This window comes from Lycorma delicatula, chromosome 7, assembly GCF_047948215.1.
Source record: "Lycorma delicatula isolate Av1 chromosome 7, ASM4794821v1, whole genome shotgun sequence".
Lineage (NCBI taxonomy): Eukaryota > Metazoa > Arthropoda > Insecta > Hemiptera > Fulgoridae > Lycorma > Lycorma delicatula.
In genome coordinates, this window is record NC_134461.1 from 81,808,638 (window position 1) to 81,830,818 (window position 22,181).

Genomic DNA, 22,181 nt, shown 5'->3' on the forward strand with positions numbered 1-22,181 from the left:
AGGAATTCCTCATCAGTTGGTTAAAATTAAACATTTTTTAAAAACTTCATAATCACACATTAAAATATTGTTAGATATATAATATATACAGAGTATTTCATAAGGAATCGGCAATACTTTACAAGCATATTCTGCTTATCAAAACAATGAAAAAAGTTCATATAAACATTAGTCTGGAAACACATTGTTAGCGAGTCACAGCTAGCGATAGATTTCTCAGCTCCCCCAATGAAATGAGGTTGTACAGAAATTTTTTGGACATTAATCTAGAGGCGAAATTAATGGTTTTCTATGGTTTTTGACCTGAAAATTTCAATAAAATAGGTCCCACAACTGTATCTCCTTTGGATTTTAAGATATCTGACTTAAAACCAAAAATTTGGGATCAAAAAAAAACTTTTTAATGTTTAGCTTAAAATAACTTCCTTAAATAAGTAATAAAGTGCATAAACATTTTCTACAAAACTTGTAGAGAATTTAATTCTTAAAAAAGTGATGTAATTAATGTTTATGAAAGCTGAACACTGCAAATGAAAATTTAAATTATAAGCCTATTTCTCTCAAAATAATTTTAACCAAATGCTCATTTTAAAAATTCCATAATATTTTTCATTTAAATTATTTAATTTAATATTTGATAAACACAGTGAGTATTATATTAGCTGCTCAAATTGTCCACCTCCATTGGCATTATACACTTTGTGCGATGATTTAAGGACACCTGTCTCCTCCAACATTTGTGGGCTGTTTTTTATTTCTTGGGCAGCAACCATGATTCTTTGTAAAATTTTACATTCATTGTTGGGATTTTTGATCATTGAGCATACACTAATGACTTCCTGTGTCTCCATACAAAGAAATTTAACGGGTTCAAATCAGGGGATCTGGCCAGCCATGCAATTGGTTCTCCTCGGCTAATCCACCTATTTGGGAATGTTTCGTTAACATGCTGAGTTACATGGCGATCAAAATGTGCTTGCGTTACAAGTGAAACATCCTCTAAAAGTATAGAAAGTTCATTTTAAAGAAAATTTACATAGGTTCCCCACACAGTCGACGATTAAGGATGTATGGTCCAATCAAAATATTTCCTACTACACCACACCAGACATTATCAAAAACCAACATTGGTAGTTTGATTCTGAGGTGGTGTGCAGATAAGTGTCATTCCAGATATGATTGTTTCTTGAATTGCTTATACCAGCTAGTTATGTTTAGTTATATTTAGTTTTCAATAAAAACTAATTTGAAAATATTGTGTTCAGTGTTCATAAATATTGATTACATCACATTTTTAAGAATTAAATTCTCTACAAGTTTTGTTGAAAAATTTATGCATTTATTACTTATTTAAGAAAGTTATTTTAAGTTAAACATTAAAAAGTTGTATCTTTGACTTGGTTTTTAAGTTAGATATCTTAAAAACCAAAGGAGATACAGTTGTGGGACCTATTTTATTAAACTTTTCAGATAAAAAACTATAGAAAATCATTAATTTCGCCTCTAGATTAATGTCAAAAAAATTTCAGAAAGACCTCATTTCATTGGGGAAGCTTAGATCTAGGCGAAATCTTTCACTAGCTGTAATTCGCTAACGAAGTGTTTCTATATTTATATGAACTTTTTTCATTGTTTTGATAAGCGAAATATGGTTGTGAACTATTGCAGATTCCTCGTGAAACACTCTGTATATACAGTCAAACAATTAAAAAATTAAATTTTTTTTAAATTCTTTATGTTATACATGTTTGTAGCCAGCCACTAAATATAGCACTGCAATAATATAATTTAGTTTTTACCTGGCATTGACAAAAGTGCTGCTATCTATAGCAGCTTTGATCATTATTAATTTTTAAGATTTTTATTTTTTTAATTGCTCGACTGCATGTTAATATGTAACAATATTTTAATGTATGATTTTGAAGTTTTTAAAAGCATTTTTAAAAGTTTTAAGTTTATTTTTTAAGGTTGTAAAAACCTTAAAATTTTTTAACCTTTGTTAATTTAAAAAATTTTTTAAAATAATTTTTACCAACTGATGATGAGGAATTCCTCGAAAGCGCTATTGGTGTATAAATGAAAAAAGAAAAATAATGAGATAAGTTAAGAAATCTTATTTGATTCCGTACTGTGGTGGATTGTGCTGAATTTTGTTTTGCTTTTAATCAATTAGTACAGAGGAAGATATGGACAATAAAAGAATTAATTTACTAAATTATTATCGTTATCTAAAAAAAATATATATCTATAAAAATTAATAGTTACCAAAGTATTTTTATCAGATCTTTGCTTGTTTAGAGCATTAGTGATTACAGAAACCTGACTCCAGTTTCTGGTCTGAGATGTAAGAATGTATTATACTCAATAAAAAAAAATTATATTTATATTAAATGATGTTGATAAATTATAGGTCTGGTTGTAGAATCAGAATTTATTCATTGCTAAACAATAAATAAATAAATATTTATTCATATTTTATGAATCACTGAAATAGGTTAGTTGATGAGTCATTAGATTTTACATTAATGTAGATTTTTTTAATTTAAATGACACAACTTTTTTGTAACACTGAAAAAACTTACATTATTAATCATTTGTATCTGAAAATAAAAAAAAATAAAAAACTTCATCTTTTACCTAGTTGATCGTTAGTTTTTTAGTTTATTACCAAAATGTTTTTGATAAATTATTTGCCTTCCACAGGGATGTATTGCATAGTTTTAATTAAAATAATAAGGTATCTTATTTGAAAGAGTAGACTGGTGTTCCATAGTCAGTGTTACAGATCAACTGTTGGTTAAATAATCAACTTTGAGGAAGGTAATTAAATTGGCAAAAATTTCTAGTAAAAATTAAGAAAAATAATGGTAATTACAACATTAAAAAGGTAAAGACTTTATTATTCTACTTTATTCTTGATTATATTCGTGGTGAAAGGTGTAATTTAAATAACTGCTTGTTAACCAAACCAAGAAAGTAATATTACTGATTATAACATCAAATCAAAATTTATAAAAACATAAATCAAATTTATAAAATGAACAACTTTGCTAAAGAAGATTTTTTTTTAAACTTTTACAAGTAGTTGGACGTTTTATTCTGTTTTCTGTATAATTGTCAATAGATTAGAAAATAGACTAAAATACATAGTACAATGGAATCCTAGAGCATAACTGTAACACAGTAATTATTAAAATTTAATGAGTATTATACTACTTAAAACAAACAATTTTAGTATCTTTATACACTCTTAATTATTAAACTATATTTTAAGGATTAACATGTCTGCCATAACAATATAACTTAAATAAAATCTAACTTCCTGAAATGTCTTTCTGTTTGCGAATATATCAACGTGTTTTGCTACTGGAAAACCTTCATTTTATAAATTAATTACTTAAGAAGTAATTCAGTTGTGTCAAATTTTAATGATTCATCGATTTTTGCATTATTACATTATGCTCTGGGTTCAAATCATGCCATTCCTTATAATTCAATGTAAGATTATCACTGAAATAGCTCAGTAAGTGCATCCTGGTTAATAAAAAGATGTGAATTAAAGGCAATACTAATGGCCAATGCTACTTTACTTTAACATGTCATGTGTAAGCTGGTTCCTATATGTCACTATTATTAAGAAGTTCTGGATATAGTTTACCTCATGGTGGTCGTTTGCATTCTTTTGATAAGTTGTCCCCTTTAAACATGACAAAAAGAAGATACATTACACCAATCTAAACAATCAAACCATCTAAAATAAATTTAGGGTTTTCTAAACAAAAAATTACACTATAGATAATTACACTGAAAATTAAAACAAATCTGCAGTAAAATCAAACCAGCATGAAATATTAGATAGAAATATACTTTTGTTACAGTAAGTATAACTTTTTTTTTACTGTACCAAAGAGATCATTATGACAAAAGCATGATCCTGTTTGTAAGACTGGACACACATTCACCCATATTTATATATATAAGCACTATACATAACAGAAAATTTGGGAATAGACTAACAGAAGCAGGATATGTGTGTAGCAATATTAAGTATAATATGCTAATGTTGTACTTAGTTCATGAAAACCATGATCGCAACATGCATGAACAGCATGAAATTTGCATTGGGTTCTGGGCGAAACAGTAAACTGCATTCTGTTACACCTGATAGTTCTACAGTACCTAAAATGTCTCAGGGAGTAACATCCTTTAAACTGAATGATTTGAAGTAACAATAAAATCCTAGCAGGGGAAAAATTCCCATTGATCATTAATTATTTCAGACATGTTCTCTTCCATAATTTCTTTATGTTTATTTTACTATTTATTTATTATTAAGATAAAAATTGTTAAACCACATAGTTTGGTAAACTATAAATGAGTTGAATTTGTGTTAGAACCATTTAAACACCAGACGACATTTAAATAATGCTGGCTGCAGGTTTCACTGCATGCTGTTGGCATTTTTAACCAGTTAATCTTAGAAATCAATTTTCTCTTTCGTAAATGAAAAATCAATAATTAAATGAACAAACAACAAACAGATTCAAGACAGATTATGTTTCCTAATCTGAAAAAAGGCTTTGTTAATAACAGTGCCACTATTAATTTTGCTGATAAGTAGCCACATAACATCAAAGATTAAATTTTTTTTTAAATTATTGTGAATGTTTTAATTATTTAAAAATTTCAATTATTTTATAGGTACAATTGGTCAACCAGAAGGACCTGACAGAATTTTTAAACCGGTCAGTGCATTTTACAGTATAAGCTTAGAGGGAGACAAAAATGTAAAAAAACATTTAGATAAGATCAAAGTCTCTAATGGTTTAACATGGTCCTCAGATAACAAAATATTGTATTATATTGATTCTTACAAATTTTGTATTAGTTCTTATGATTTTAACATTGATTCAGGAATAATTTGTAAGTATAGATTTAATTTTACAATAAATAAAAGAATAAGTAAAAAGACTAGTAGGTAGGAATCCTAGTCAGTTTAAAGAGTGGTTGAACTTGGGTTCTTTAATTCAAGAAACATTTATCTTTATTGGTATTATGCTCACTATAAACTGTCATTTAAATTACAGTTTGGAAAAAGTCATTTCCACATTAAGGCTGACCACATCTGAGACAATGCTGGTTACTGAGACCTTATCACTCAAAGTATACAATTAAATGGGAATAAAGGTGTATATAAAAATAACTTGCTTGTTATTAATTTTTTTTTTCTTTAGTATAATCATAGTCAATAGTTATAACTCTTGGCAGCCATCATGTTACCAGTTACCCATTGATGGGTTAATATAAAAAAAAGCATATAAAATTGAACACCCCAGAGAATTTAATTAAATATAGTATAACTAGTTTATTGGTTAATCATATGATTTATTTCTTATTCTCACTCATAACTGCCAATTGCTGGTACTCAGATGATGTACTCAGAATGTAAAAAAAAAAACACAGAAGAAAAAACACTTGAATATTTAGATCTAAAATCCTCACCTAGGGATAGAATATATAATAAAAAAAATTACACTTTTATATAAGACAATGAGATATACTTTTGCTGAAAACAGAGATCTGATTTGTGGTATTTCACTGCTGAACTCATCTATTTTTATGGTATTGTCAATAATTAGTCAAATGAATACCTATAATGCTTGGAACACATCTGTGCATTATGCAATTTCTTAAAAATCGTTTGTAAATTAGTATCAAATTAAGAAATAATTTTCTCACAATAATAGACCTAATAATTATGATCCAAAATTACAACTTGGCTACTCCCAAAACTCCCATAACTTGGCTATTTGTTAATCAATTTTCAAAAATAAAATGTCATTTTGTTCGAAGTAAAAGGCTTAATATTTTAGTAAATAGCATAAATTTTGATAAAACTAATATTTATGGAGCTATAACAGATTGAAAAATAAACATGGCCGCCATCGCCATTTTGTAATTTGCAAGGTATTTAAGTCCTGATTTATTTTTTGCTAATTTTAAAACTTTATTACAAAGATACTTATCAAATATTAATGTGATTCGTCTATCTGAACTTGAGATATAAATTTTTAAATAAAAAAAAAAAAAAATGGCAGACAGGGGAGAACAAACGAGAAATTGACATTTTTCCTAAGAATATTTTTTGTTTAGTTTTACTAGTAGAATTTGAAAAAGTATAGCCAGGCCATCATTTTAGAAACACTCTGTATATATATATATATTATATTAATATTGTATATTCTGTTTTTCATAATGAATGTATTTTTTAGTTCTAATCATTAATATTTTGTTAATAATACAGCAAATGAAAAAGTTGTATTTGATTTTAAGAAGAATGACATTCCAGGAATACCAGATGGCATGACAATTGATACAGAAGGAATGTTATTTGTAGCTAACTTTAAGGGAGGACAAGTAAGTTCGTTATTATTTTACTACATTTAATTTACTTTGAAAGATTTGTAGAACTATCATATCCTGGGCTGTTACACCATTTACAATTTTTTCCTTCTATCTTTGAGCGTTGTCTTTCTATTTCCATGTTTTTTGAACAATGGGAAAAGTGTTTTATACAAAGCATTTGGAAAGTTGCTGTGCACTGGAATTATTACTTTCTTAATTCTTTTGCTTTCTTAATTATTACTTTGTATTTTTATTTCATAGAAATGGATATTACAATAATTGGAAAAGTTTATAAAAGGTGTTGAAAATGACCTCCTCCAACATCAATATAACACTACACATGCTTCAATTTGTTTTCAAACATTTTATTCAGCCGATGTACTGGAATGCTGTTATTGCGGTGTTTAGTTTGTCAATTGTGCGTGGTCTGTTGCAATACACTGCTTGTTTTGCTACCCTCCCATAGAAAGTATTCTGAGAGTGTCAGATCAGGTGACCATGCAAGTCACAAACCCCTTGAAATGATTCATTAACCGAAGACATTTTATAAAAAAAGTCATTGAACTGTTAGCTGTGTGCACTGTGACACCGTCTTGTTGGAACCAACTGTGATTGATTTCCACTTCTGTTAACTGACTAATGAATTTTGTTAAAACAGCACAATAATGATCACTATTACTATTAACTATATTTTCAGAAAAGATTGAACCCACAATGTGTGTTCTACTCACACCAGATCCAGAATCCAGTTTTCACTTCATGTAATTCATGGGCATTAGTTGTCGACCAGTCGTGTATTTTGTGAATTAATATACTCTCCCAGATGAAACTATGCTTCATCTGTAAAAAACATAATGTTGAGGATATCTACAGAATTTTGGTCAGTAAAACTTCTGAACCATTGACAATAACTTAGTCTTTTGGTGTGATCTGTAGATTTCAGTTCTTGAACACCACATTACTTTGTAAGAGAAAATGTTCAGTTCTTTTCTTACAGCTTTCTTTGCAGTAGCAAGTTTGACATATTGCTGCTGTGCTAACTTACGCATTGACTTTGATGGACTTTTGGCCATAGCATTCGAAATATCAAGCAGCTTCTGTTCCTTTAATTTAGGTGGGCTTTCACTTTGATCAGTGTCTTCAACAGAGCTTGTTACCTGAAAGTTTTCAATAAGAGTTCAAACTGCTTTACAGTAAGGAACAGGAGTATTTGGAAACTTTTCAGAAAACTTGTGCTTCACTAAATCAGTATAGTTGTCACCTTCATAAAAGGTGTATTCAACGAGAAAAATGTGTTCTACCGAAAGAACGTTTCATGCTATTATTGATTCCGATAAACGAAACTAAACATGTTCAGTCAAAACACAACAACTGACGACTTGGTTTATTACTGAACAACGTCCAACAAACCCACAGTGTAACCAACCTAATGTAGAAAGAACAGAGTACACCACATAATTCTAAAGCATGCTGCACAGCGACTTTCCAAACATACTGTATTTATCTTTGCTCATGTAGCACCCAAAATGAAATGTTCAGTTTTTCATTTTTCTTAAAATGTTAAGTTGTTTATGTATTTTTAATGAATATATTTAAATACTGTTTTTTAGTTACCCCAGTCCAAGATCTTTTTTTATCAATATTTTGTTCTGAGAATATCCTACATATTATACACAATGAATAAAGTCTTGAATGTTAATAAAATGCAAATTAAAAAGTAATTATAAAAAAAAATAATAATGAAACTTTACCACAAAATTTCATCCCAACTGCATTCAGTAATGCTTTGGATGACAGTTACTACAGCAGTAATTATTTGATTTTGAAAAAATTCAATGTTATTATTTTTGCAAGTAAATTACATTTTTAATGTATTCCAACAAAAAATGTTTAAAAATGTTCTTAAATTTGGAATTCTTGGTAGCCAGATCTTTCATTACAAGTGTATGTAGATAGTTGTTACTTGTGTTGGCTTATTAGGCTAAAAAATGGATCTTGATGGTCCAAACCATACCTGAAGCTTTGTAGAGTTATGAATATATTAAACTACCTGAGTGGGCTGTTCAGACACCCATAAATAAATAAATAACTACGCATTAATGAGTTCATTAATGTATAGCTGTTTATTTATGTTTATGTCACAATCAACACAACCATTGATGTGAAATGTAACTTTATCAGACAAAACAGCACAATTAAAATAATGTTTATTTTGGTTGATAAATATGTTCACCCAAAAGTCTGAACATTTCTGATAAGCTTCAAGTTTTAATTTCATGAACAATTTTAATTTTATTCATGAACATTTTCAACCTGGATTTCTTACTGCACAGTAATATCAGGATTATAGAGACTAGACTTGGACGAAAAACATGTTTTCCTGAACTTGTGATTACGAATGCCCTGTATGTTATTAGTGACATCTGCATGCACTGTCTTCTCTAACTTAATCAGTCATCTGGATGACTTCCTTTTTTTTTTACATTTCCTCCTTTATATTTATTTTATTAAATAATTTCTTTGTAGGATTTGTCTTTTGTCTTGCATTCACCTGTAAATATCCAGTGTTGAACTCCAACATTTGAATAATTTGATTTTACGAGCCATTACAAAGTACGTTTTTCTAAATCAAATGCTATTCAGCTACTAAGATAAAAAGGGTAAATCAAATTATACCATCTCAACTTCAACCTTATTTTTATCACTTTCATTTAAAAAAAATTTCAATGGATGACGTGTACAAACAAAGTTGTATGATATTTTGAACTATTATTACAAAATATTTGTTTGTTTTAGGTCTTACGAATTGATCCAGTAAAAGGTAAAATTATTTCAAGTATACCAGTGCCAGCATTACAAACGACATCTGTTGCATTCGGTGGACCTAATTTGGAGGAACTGTATGTGACAACTGCTAATCTGAATATAGGAATTACTCTGTCAAAAGGTGATCAAGAAAATAATAGCAATGGATGTTTGTTTAAAGTCACAAATTTGGGTGTTAAAGGCTTACCAATGTTTAATGTTAAGTTATAAAATGTGTGATTTGTACAATGCACATTTTATATATAATAAAATCAAAGACATGTAGTAATAGTTATGTGATTTTGTAGATATTCCATGTTATGTGTTTTTACAAGTAAATTGTGCTTTCAATGTATGCTAACAAAAAATGTTCTATTGCTCTAAAATTTGGACTTTATGGAAGCCATGTAAGAGATCTTTCACTACAAATGTATGTAGATAGTTCTTATAATTTGTAACCTTTCATTATATATATATATAGAATAATGTGAATGATAAGTTATATATATATATATATGTATATGTGTGTGTGTGTTTGCATGTGCACATCACTGTACTTATATGATTATTTCCATTATAAACTATTTTAATAAAAATCTATTTATCTTTCATGTGCTTACTGCTGGCTTTCAACTCTAAAATTTTATCATTCTAGGTGTATGTCCAATACATATTTCTACTACTGTTTAACACTTTTTTCTTAATGTATTATTTTTAGAAATCTTGGGTGCATACATAGAGAAGTATGGCACACTTGGAAAGATTACCAGTCCTGGGGACAAACATAATATTCCATTCAATGCTATTTGAACCCTCATTACATATTTTCACATTTGCAGTAAGCTATAACAATATTTACACATAGTATTAATATATATATATATATATATCATAATGCATAATATTCGTACAAACTTTTCCTGGATCAGTATTATAATCATATGAATTTATATAAAATTTGAATTAGTTGAGGTAGTAATATTTTTTATTATCTCAATGTTAAACCATTTGAAGCAATATTATCACAAAGATGTTTCATGATTTTTTTTCTATTATAAAAGACTTTCTATTATAAAGAATTTGCCAACTGGTAGAAGTTGGCAAATTCTTTATTCAGTTCAGACTTATTAGTTGATTCTGTAATTTTAATTTTGAAGCACTTTGTTCAGTATCAAATTTAATCACAAAAGATTGAAGAAAAAACTAAGATAAGATTGTTTTGTTATTGTTAAGTTTTATGAAATTACATTGAGTGAATCATATGAAAATCTAGAATTCTCTTAAATTCTACCTTTGACTAAGAGCTAGCTACATCCTTTGATTTCTTGTTTGTTAAATGGCAATTTCATATTTTCATGTAAATATGTTACATTACAGATTCACCAATTTATCATATGTTATATTACGAATAAGCTTGTATTAAATAGAATCAAATAAAAGATTCAAGCCATTAAACACAACTGAGCAAGTATAAATGTTAAAAAATAATTATTGATACTGGGTCTCAGTCTGTCAACTTTTTAAAATGGAAAGTCATACTTTTATCTGAGAGTAAATTTTTTTTTGAGGGCAAAAATCGCTCTAGCATCATCACCTGGAACAAACATATTATAATAAGAAAAAAATTGTAAAACTAAAAACTAAAGCTAGATTAAAATTAAAATATTAAAAAACAACTAAAACTTAAAACAAATAACAGAGATAAAATAACACTAACAATTTAAAACTAATATCACTAAAAAATTACAATTAATATCATAGTCAAAATCATAACAATAAAATAAATTTATTTAAACAGAAACACAAAAATAAAAACAGAAAAAATACATAAAATTTAAACAAACATAAATAAAATTTAATAAAGTCCATGAACGGTGTATAGAGCCCTTCTTGAATAACAAAAAATAAAAATTCTAAGTTTTAAACTATAATGATTTAAACAAAATAACAAAAAATCTTTTGCTCAAGAATAAAAAATGCAACACAATACAAGAACTTGGTAAATATTAGATTTTATGAAACATATTTATACTCCATAGGAATAACAGATATAACCCTTTCCTATCATTTTATAGGATATGGTGAATGTTACTGGATAGTTTAAATTTTTGATGTAAGGCCACATAGGGCATACAGGCACACTTAAGTGGCATCATGTATATATGCATCAACATCTTATGCTGCGTATTCTATTGACATCAGGTACCCATGAGTAGCCCTTGTTTGTCCTGTCTGCAATCGACAGAGGACCACTTCCTTTTAGTGAATTTTTCTGTAGGAGTCCCAAGGTAACATGGTATCTTTGATATGTCGAAGTTTATTATCTACCATAGCAGTCCAGTCACCCTGTCACTTTGCTCAAAGAGTGTGTTTTACACAATTAATAAAAGTGGATGCAGTAACGAGACTGGTGATCAGTGACAGATGGTTGACTACATGTGTTTTTAACAGCGGAATCTGCACGTTCATTACCCGAAATTCCCACATGGCTAGGGATCTTTCTTATGTCTCACTAATATGGACGTATACATTTAAGTGCGACATACCACAAAACTATAAATACCAACCGGGGAGTAATTTTTTGCCTAGATCTTTTGAATATGGACATCACTGAAATAGCTGATGAGCTTGGCCCTTATGTGAAGATGTTGAAGTGAAACGTATAATGAAACAGCAGAGCAGAATGGAAAAAGCAACATCTTCTCTTATATTGACTTTCAACCTTCCAGTATCACAGGAAAAAATAAAAGTAGGTTTCCTGTCAGTTTGAGTACGACCTTTCATTCCCAACCCACAGCGATGTTTCAAATGTCAAGCATATGGCCACACTAACATCTTGCTTGAAAACTGAGATATGTGCTCAATTTGCTAAGGAAGGTCACAATGACTAACTTCCAAGAAGATGAAAAACGTGTGAACTGCATTGGATCACATACAGTTCGCTCCTGAGATTACCCTTTTAGAAAAAGAAACTTTTAAAGAGAAGACAATTTTCAAAATCTCTACCGAGCAGAAGCTATCTTTTCCGTTACTATCTTTTATCTATCTTTTACTATCTTTTTTATTACTAAATATGGCTTTAACATGTGTACTAAAAAAATGATAGACTAGAGGAAATTGTATCCCAAACTGTAGCATGAATATACTTAAAAGTAAACATTGTAAATATCCTGTGTGAAATCTTACAAACTTAACTTTTTGTGAAGCTTACAAGTTTATATATATCTGATTTTAGTGTGAAAGAAAATTTTTATTCTTGCAAATTTTATTTTTGAAGACATTGAAGAAGTGTTTATGTTTGAAAGAAACAATTTGTAACATTTATAAAGAACAATAAAGCCATTTTTATTACTAATAGCAAATATCTATTTTTACGGATATATTTGTTGGATAATTATAAATATGTCTATTATAGTTAAATTTTTTACATAGTTGATTGACAATGCAGTGATTGTAATTTTTATTACAAATTTTGGTAATTTGGTAAAGATGTTATATTCAATGGAGGAAAATATATGACTTAAGTCAGAAAATAGCTGAACTGGCAGTAATATATAAAATTATTCTGGTGAAAACTCCTTACTCAATAAAATTTAAAGTTTTGGACTAAATTGTATTAGCCTAATACAAATAATAATATTCATGTATTTGGTAACATTAATTTTTGAATTTTAATATCATATATCATTAAAGTTTAAAATGAATTCGGATTAAGGTATCTAACTATTTTATAACAAAACATTTCCCTTAATACTATTCTTTTTGGAAGATATTTTTTCTTCATATCTGTAGACATCTTCTGATCTTGTAGGATAACATAATCAGTCTATATGTATGAAAATACATATGGGGTAATACATACATGGGGGGGGGGGTCCTACAGGGTCACCTATGTCGAAGAAGCTGTCAGAACTCCACTGAAGTCGGACAGAAGACAACCACGATGTGTATGAGTGTATGGGTATGCAAGTGTGAGTGAAGCAAGTAATGTTTGACTGTGATCGATCCTTACTGGTCATTATTCTTTTGGGAAACAGGCTTTTAAGCCTTTACTAAGCTGTGTGAAGCTTTGAATTACTTAAGTTCTGCCTCTGTAATGGAATACAGACTAGTTCAAGTCTAGCGGCTAAGGCATCTACGTTCTTTAGTCTTGTCTTGTGTTGCGTCTGGGTAGTGGGTTGCTGGTCGCCGAGTCTGGGGATCATTGTGGTCCATTCTGTGTGGCTTGGCTTCCCTTCTTCTGATGTCTGGTGGCGGCATGTTCCGAGTGATGCTGAAAGGTTGGTATTGGACATGCCGCTGACAGGAGAGTGGTTTTTTAGTTGGTCCTTGCTTGATCGACCCGAATAGTTGGGCTGGAACCCGACATAACCACATACGGGCGTGTTGTGGTATCTGCGAGCAGATTTTTTGGCCTCCTCCTATGTAAACCAACCCCAAATAAAAAAGAAGAAAAAAGAAAAACTATGATGTTTGAACTTTTTAGCTTGCAAGACATTGATTTAAAAAAAAAAACAATAGTTTTTTTTTTAAATTGCAAGTATGTTTGAAATATTCCCATGCTCTTCTAATTAACCAATTTAAAATTTTCAAAATGTATTTGAAGGTTTGAGTGCTCTTTTATATGTGATTAAATTTTCACTTATCTAGAGACCTTGTTTCAGGCTCTACATAGTTCGACTTGCACATAGATTTGAATTTGACTTCATTTCCTTGTTTTTTAATTTCTATATATTGATTAAAAATAAAAATTGAATAATAATTCAATAATAATAAAAAAAGAAATGATAAAATATCAGAAGTTATTAATGAAATAAAATTTTATGTACTTTTCATTTTAAAAAAATGTGTATATGTAATTTAACAGGCGTACAAGGAAGTCCACTGGTGGACTTTTTCAACTGGTGCATAATGAAATAATCATTTCTGATGATATTTCGAAGGCATTAAAGCAAAAAATAACGATCATATAGAAAAAGTTCGACCCAAAACAGATACCGTCTGGACTAAAATTTTATATGGTTACTTACATTTCTATATTCAACATACAATTCGTTATTTTTAAACAAATCAAATTCTTCTTTATATAAATTATTATTTTAAATACATTCGCAAAAAAAATAATACATTCAGATAAATATTATACAAATTATAAATTATAAAACAGTTTATTCAAATTAACAATAATGTACAAAATGTATGATACAAATTTTCTTTATACAGTGCAGTATAATTAATATTATTAACATTTTAATATACGTTCATATACATCGTTCAATATTTGCACACAAATTTAATTTAATTTTTCTAAATCATAAAACCACTTATTCAAATAACATTACAAAGAAATATAATTGCTTCTCCCTTTTAGAAAAAGGACTAACCTAGGAAAGGAAAATAGGATATATATGCATTCGGAATATTTATATACATAGGATATCTATATATATAAAAATGTTAGGTTCGTTTGTGTACGCTCCAAAAACTGAAAATGTTCTGCACCGATTGAGCTCAAATTTTAGCACAATATATAACCCGCATCAAAGATTGTTTTCATCTATTTTTAATAAATCTATCTATCTATTTTTAATTTGTACAGTTTTTTTAATAAATAAGAGGCTAATAAATCAGATGGAAATGTAAACAAAGGAAAAACCAATCAGATCAATGCAAGATGGCCGCTGTCAAACACAACGACCAATCACAAAGAGCCCGTATGGCCCCGTTGCCAGTGTAAACAAAATCACAACTGATTAAGTAACAAATTTCTTTGAATTATATTTAACAGCTAAAACATCAGTATTTTATTAAAAAAAAAAAACACCAAACAAAAATAAAAGCCACCAAGAAGGATGACCTACAGTAAATAAATTAAAACACCCAACTTTCTTATAGCCCAGATAGACTTTTTTTTTCTGTTTAACCTCCGGGGCCGCAGTTAAGCATTACTGTACAGAGGATGAGATGAATGATTTTGTAGCGTGTGTGAAAAATGCCATGCCTGACCGGGATTCGAACCCGGGACCTCCGGGTGAAAGGCCGAGACGTTAACACTCGCGCCATGGAGGCCGGCAGCCCAGATAGACTTAAAACTATGCAAACAAAAAAAGTCGAAATAGTTAAATACACAGAAAATAATATCCCTACATAATGACCAAAAAATCGTTAGGTTATTTTTTTACATATATATGACCAAACAATCGTTTTTGGTCATTTAGCGTTCTTTGCTATGTAAAAGCAAAGAACAAAATTCACAAATAGTAACACTGAAACCACACAACTAAGTATTCGTTTTTTTCTAACCTCCGAAACCACCGTTATGCATTGCTTCAGATGATGATATGAATGATTTATAGCCCATGACAATGCCATGCCTGACCGGGATTCCAACTCGGAACCACCGGATTAAATATGTCCAATCAAACATTCCCAAATTAACGCGTGAACAGAAAGGTATTTATGATCGCATAATGCAAATGATAAATGACGGAGTTGGCGGGACCTTCTTCTTGGATGCGCCAGGAGGAACTGGGAAAACATTCCTCATTAGATTGATTCTAGCAACGGTTCGATCAAAAAATGACATAGCCTTAGCTCTTGCTTCGTCTGGAATAGCTGCGCATTCAGCTCTGAGGTTGCCGCCATTAAACATGCAAATCATCGAGACTCCCACGTGCAATATTATATTTCCAAAGCATTCCAAACTCTAAACTCACTTGATCTGCCAGGGATACCACCACACATATTAAAATTGAAAATAGGTGTGCCAATTATCCTGTTGCGGAATATTAATCAGCCAAAACTCTGCAACGGCGCACGCGACTTGAAGTTACGAAATTAATGGTAGTAGAAGCAACGATTTTAACGGGGCCTTTCGAAGTTGAAGAAGTCCTCATTCCTCGAATACCCATATGATCCTGACCGATACACGCAATTTTAATTTAAAATATTGCACAATTCCCAATTCGATTGGCATTTGCAATCACAATCAATAAAGCTCAAGGTTTCTTTAGGATCGCATCTCACATGGGCAACTGTATGTTGCGTGATGGAGTTAACGGAATATGATAAGAGTAACATAACAACTGTAAAACTACATTATTTTAAATTAATCGGGCCGAACCCTGCTCCTGCAGAATTCAACCCATTCACGATAAAATCAAGGTTATTTCAATCTAACCACCGTGATGATTGTAGTTTAATTAATAGTATTTTGATCTAGTTTTGAGAGTTGGCAGAGTTTCTTTGCAGATAGTAACTTAATGTGACATGAAGTAATTTAAATTTGATATGACTTAATTTATTTATTTTATTAAAGTTTGAGTAATGCAGAATAGTATTAAAATTTATTTAACTGTTTATCAAATCTCAGTTAGAAAATTATTTAATAGAAACGCAGTTGGCGCTATCTGACGGAAGTAAGAGCAAATAGTAGATTTACACTTTCCAAGTAATCAGATATGCTAACGAGAGTACAACGTTTTACCGTATAAACCTAACATTCCTAACACATTCATATATAGGAGTACAAAAATGAGTAAATTTCATTGTTTTTTTTGTTTTATTCTTAATTAGGATTTCAAGTTTCGTTACTTGACTGCCTCTCTTTCATTAATGAATATTAGTGTAGATTAATCTACTGATTCATATTAATTTAATAAAAAAATATTTATTTTATTTAATCAAGGGTATTTTAAAATACCTGTAGAATAAATATCCCCACCTGTAATAAATACCTAACTTAACTTGTTTCAGGAGAAATACAATACAAATACAATTTTCCTGTTTCATCCGTATTATATATGTTTAAAAACGTTCATATTTCCATACATTTCCGAACTTTTTTTAAATTATTCTACATTGTGGAAAAAATAGATACAATACAATAATAGATAATAATAAAATCATGAACATAGTCATAAAGTAATCGATAAATTGTTACACTTGCTTTAAAAACATACAAAATTTTCAAATGAAAAACATATTGAAATCAGTACTTAAATTATACATTATATTTTCCAAGGATAAAAAAAAAGATTTCCGCAGCATTTGCCCAAAAAGATACATACAAAAAACTGAAATCCAAACAGCAGAGTAGTTAAATACTTAACTGTCTAGAAACTCATTTTACTGTTTATATTTACTGGAAAATCGAAAAATCAGAGGTTAATTAAAAACTCTTGTAATGAACATAAAAAATTTAGTTGATTGTTAGCTGAGTTTCTAAAGGAGGGGGTTGATAAACAATTTTACCAAAGATAGAAAGTTACTTACGTAAATTAAAAAGTATGTATGTTTGCTAGAATATAGAACCGCTTTTGTTTTCTTCTTTGAAATATGTGGGGAATATCTTAGTAGATAAGAGGTAATTTCATTAATATCTGTAAAATTCTACTTGTTTTTTGTGAGAATTTAAGTAATCTAAATCCTGGCATCCATGTTTTTTAATAAAAAATATAATTAATATAAACAGTTATTAACATATCCTGTAGCTTAAATTAAGACATTTTAATTTTCAGTAAATAATACAAATACTTGTACAATACAAAAAATAAATAGAACATACATTTTAAATTAATTTACAGAACAGAATGGCAAAATGTAAAAAATCATTAAACTTAATTAACATTTTTTTATTAATTATAAAATAGTAATTTATAATGTCAAATATGAGTAATTTAGTGACATAATCTTCTTAATTATTTGTAGTAATAATATATTCAATTTTGTTGTTCTAATTGAAAGAGGAACATTTCACTAATACTATATGAAATCCCCCTTCACTATCATCTGTTACTGTAACATAATAAAGTTAGTAATTTAAATATTATAATTTAATGAATTCGTTCAATTATATTTTTTTCTAATCTAAGATGTTTTTTTATTTATTTCTACCTAACGATTACAAAACATTTTTGGCTATTTCGCAGTGTACTTGTTAGAATCTTAGATAGGTTTCTTGGAAAAATCTGGATTCTGCAAGAACACCAAACATCAAAAAAAGTTCATAAAAGGAAACCACGGTTTACACGATTCATAATTACGGGTGCCAGATTATTATCTTATTGTCCATTTTTTATTTTTTAAAAAACACTTCTGACTTTTTGATGGAATCCCTAGAGATGTCATTTTACTTTATACGAGAATATAAGTCGTTAAAGTAAATAATTAATAATGATTACAAGCTTAGCGTTTTATTAAGACGCTTCAGAGCAAAAGAGTACGGCTTGATTTTATTACTAGCAAAATCAATTCGGTCAACCCCCGCATGTAATATAACTACTATAAATATAATTATCTACATCATTTATTTTTTTATTAAAATAATTAATGACGGTTCCGAGCGTTGTGCAATATTTAATAATTACATTTCTTAACTATGTATCCGATTCCGTCTAACCACATTTCTACCAACATATTTAAACTCTTCAGTGCAATAATCATACTAAACTTTTCGCACAGAATAACAGAAAGTAATATAATGAATAATAGTTAATCAAGAAAAACCGGGGAAAATAAAGAAAAACTAATAATAGACTTAAAAATAGCATATCAATTAAAAAAAAGAAATATCTCTATTTTGCATACATAGACTACAGAAAAACTAATTACAGTGTATATTCCGGGGCCGAATGAGATATTACAAGTATGCAAAATCACGGCAAAAATTACACAAATTTAAATGGACGGTCTCACGCGGCTAGCTTTTTACTTTATTTAATCCTCCCAGTAACTAATGAAAATACATACCTATTGTTTTGACTAAAATATTACTTCAGACATGAACAAAGAAATTGATTACTTTTTTATTACGTAATTTTTAATAAATACCATCATCATTTTTTATTTATTTTGCCAATAATAACAGATTTTCAATTTTTACTCCGTACTAATGTCTTTAAAAGCAAAACATATCTTGCGGTTGGAACAATGTAACAAGTAATGCTACAGTGCTACAGTGTGAAAGTCGCTGTACAGTATGCTTTAGAATTATATAATACATTCCATTCTTTCGGCGTTAGTTTGGTTGCTCTGTGGGTTCGTTATAAGAACAAGATATCAGGACTTGCTACCGCACATGAAGTTGTAAGAAAGAATTGAAACTTTTCCTCTACAAAGTAAGATGTGTTCAAGAACTAGAATTTAGAGATCATGCCAAAAGACTAAGTTATTGTCAATGGTTTAAATGTTTTATTGACCAAAATTCCGTGGATATTCTCGTCATTACGTTCTTTTTTACAGATGAAGCGTGGTTTCATCCGAAAGGGTATATTAATTCACAAAATACACGACTGTGGTCGACAAATAACGCTAGGAATTACACGAACAATCATTCCACGAAGCAAAAATTGGAGTCTGGGTCGGTATGAGTAGAACGTGCGTAGTAGGTCCAATTTTTTTATTTGAAAATGCAGTTAATAGGGGTGTTTTAATAAACTTAATTCGTCATTTAAGAAGAGGAAAACAATCATGGTTGGTTCCAACAAGATGGCGCCACAGCGCACACAGCTAACAAGTCAATAATTTTTTTACGAAATGTCTTTGATGAACGAATAATTTCGAGGGGTTTGTGGCGTGGACGATCGCCCGAACTGATTCCCCCAGATTATTTTCAATGCAGGGCAGCGAAACAAGCAGTGTATCGCTATAGACTATCCACGATTAACAACAAATTAAAACCCGCAATAACGGCATACGTACGAGACATTCCAGTAAACCAGCTGGTTAAAGTGTTTAAAAACAAATTGAAATGTGTGCAGGTTGTATTGATGTTGGAGGAGGTCATTTTCAACACCTTTTATAAACTATTCCAGTTATTTAGTATCCGTTTCTATAAAATACAAAGTAATAATAAAGAAAGTATCGTCATTAGATCATAATTTTAGCGCACAGCAACTTTTCGACCGCTCTGAAATTGATAATTAAATTGTCCGTTTAGTCGGCGTGGTTCCTTTTTAATACTATGACTGTATTAATTATCATTACTCCTTCTACTGCAACTGAAGGAACTTTGATATTATTGTAAAATTTCCAAGGTTATAAGGGTTATATTTTCAATGAACTGATAGAATACTACTTAAACTACTACTATTACATTTTGTCCCCACTCGCGTTTAAAATCCCCACCGTTACAAGATATACGCCTTCTCTACCATTCTTTAGTCAAATTAGTTCAAAACAGAAGAATAGTTGTAGATTGTACCAAGAAGTACAACAAAAACACATTTATAAGGTATGGTATTTAATGATTTATCTATGAAATTAAGTTACGAATTACTATTGAAATCATATTCTGTTATATATATTACAAAACAGAAATATCATTTGTAACTGACTTTAAAGAAGGAAGTTTTTTACGAACGAATAATCAGGGGGGTTATCCCGAAAAATGTAGCTGTAATTATCTATAAAAATTCAGTAATTTAAAAAAAAAATATTTATAAGATACAAATTAAAGGTTCCAAATACAAACAAAAAAGATTATTCACTTCAATATAAATACACTTCTTTTTTATTTTTCAAAGCAGACGTAAATATATATATATATATATATATATATATATATATATATATATATATATATATATTTATATACACACATACATACATCGGTCTTGCACAGCATTAGAATATACACCTAATTACATGTATAAAACTTATTTAACATTGTATATAAAAACATTACATCGATACAGTGTCTACACAATTCATAAAAAAAAAAAAAAATACAGAAATGTACGCCGATAAATCGTTTATCCATTTCGATAGGGGAACATTTAAAAAAACAGAAACTTTTACTGAAGAGAGTATTATTATAGATACTGTAAAAATACACATAACAATGTTAATATCGTTTCTGAAATGATAAGCTCGGTAATAAAGCGATGTAACTAGTATAAATTTTATCTTTGTACGTGATATATTATCTCCAACCTTTAATTCTTCAAAATCCATTGTAGTCATATGTGCAGAGTTTTTGAACTTCTTCCATAGTCTAATTTTAGATTATTTAAAAGGGGTTTTCTTTTATAGAGAAACGAGAATTTCTAGTTAAAAAAAATCATCTAGTTATTAAAAAAAAAACGAGTTTTCACACCTGACTTCCAAATCAACAGTATTCATCAAAACTTAGGTTATATTCACACTTAATTACTTATATACAGTTTCAAATTATTTTCAGTTATTTCAAGATATACAAATTACAATATCCTATTAGTTGAATTTAGTTTTCAGTTCCTTGAATGAAGTAAAGGCATTTTTGGAAGAATATTTTTAGTTATGAAATTAAGTTGCTTATTGGTTAACTGAAACGTAATTGAAGAATAAAATAAGTCCATCCTTCAATTTTACTGACTTCATGAAACCAACTATTCTGATTTTATTTTATGAAACGATTATTGTTTTGCTTATCGATCGGTATACTGAGTTTATAAAGCTTATTAATTTATGTTATACTTATCTGCAAAGATATAGTTCTTATATAAATTCTTATTAGTTTAATGAACGTGATATTAGTCGCAAAACGTAATCGGAACAAACTATGTTAAAATTACTTAAACAAAAATTCAGATTTACCCTTTTCAAATTTACTCCTTTTTATTCGTTTGGTTAATTACAATTCAGAACTTCTCTCTGAAATATCCAATTTTTGAATATAATCGTTTATATTTTAATAATAATTATTCCTTTGATCTTTTATTCGATTATTTTTGTAATTAATTATAGTTAAGAAATTCTCGTTAACAATGAATTGAGGTTAATATTTATATTCAGCTAAATTAAACATGCAATAAATAATTAAATTGACATAAAACTGAATTACATTTTGATGTACTTGTATACTGTAATCGCAAGTGACTGTTTAAAAATGTTGTTTGCCGCGAATTGTTAAACACGTTGCTGTTGAAAACGCTTTCTTTTACTCTCGTTTTTTTATTGTAATAGAATATTTTTATATTCTTTGTAATTAG

General features: G+C 29.1%; 1 protein-coding gene across 1 annotated transcript in view; it reads left to right on the top strand.

Moving 5' to 3' along the window:
• The window catches only part of LOC142328320 (uncharacterized), a 73,715-nt gene that overhangs the window by 9,597 nt on the left and 41,937 nt on the right, over positions 1–22,181 (top strand). Inside the window, exons 4-7 of the mRNA XM_075372026.1 lie at positions 4,702–4,923; positions 6,305–6,417; positions 9,202–9,436; positions 20,374–20,443. Of these exons, the coding sequence (XP_075228141.1) occupies positions 4,702–4,923; positions 6,305–6,417; positions 9,202–9,436; positions 20,374–20,443 (640 nt within the window). The remainder of the gene's footprint in view (positions 1–4,701; positions 4,924–6,304; positions 6,418–9,201; positions 9,437–20,373; positions 20,444–22,181) is intronic.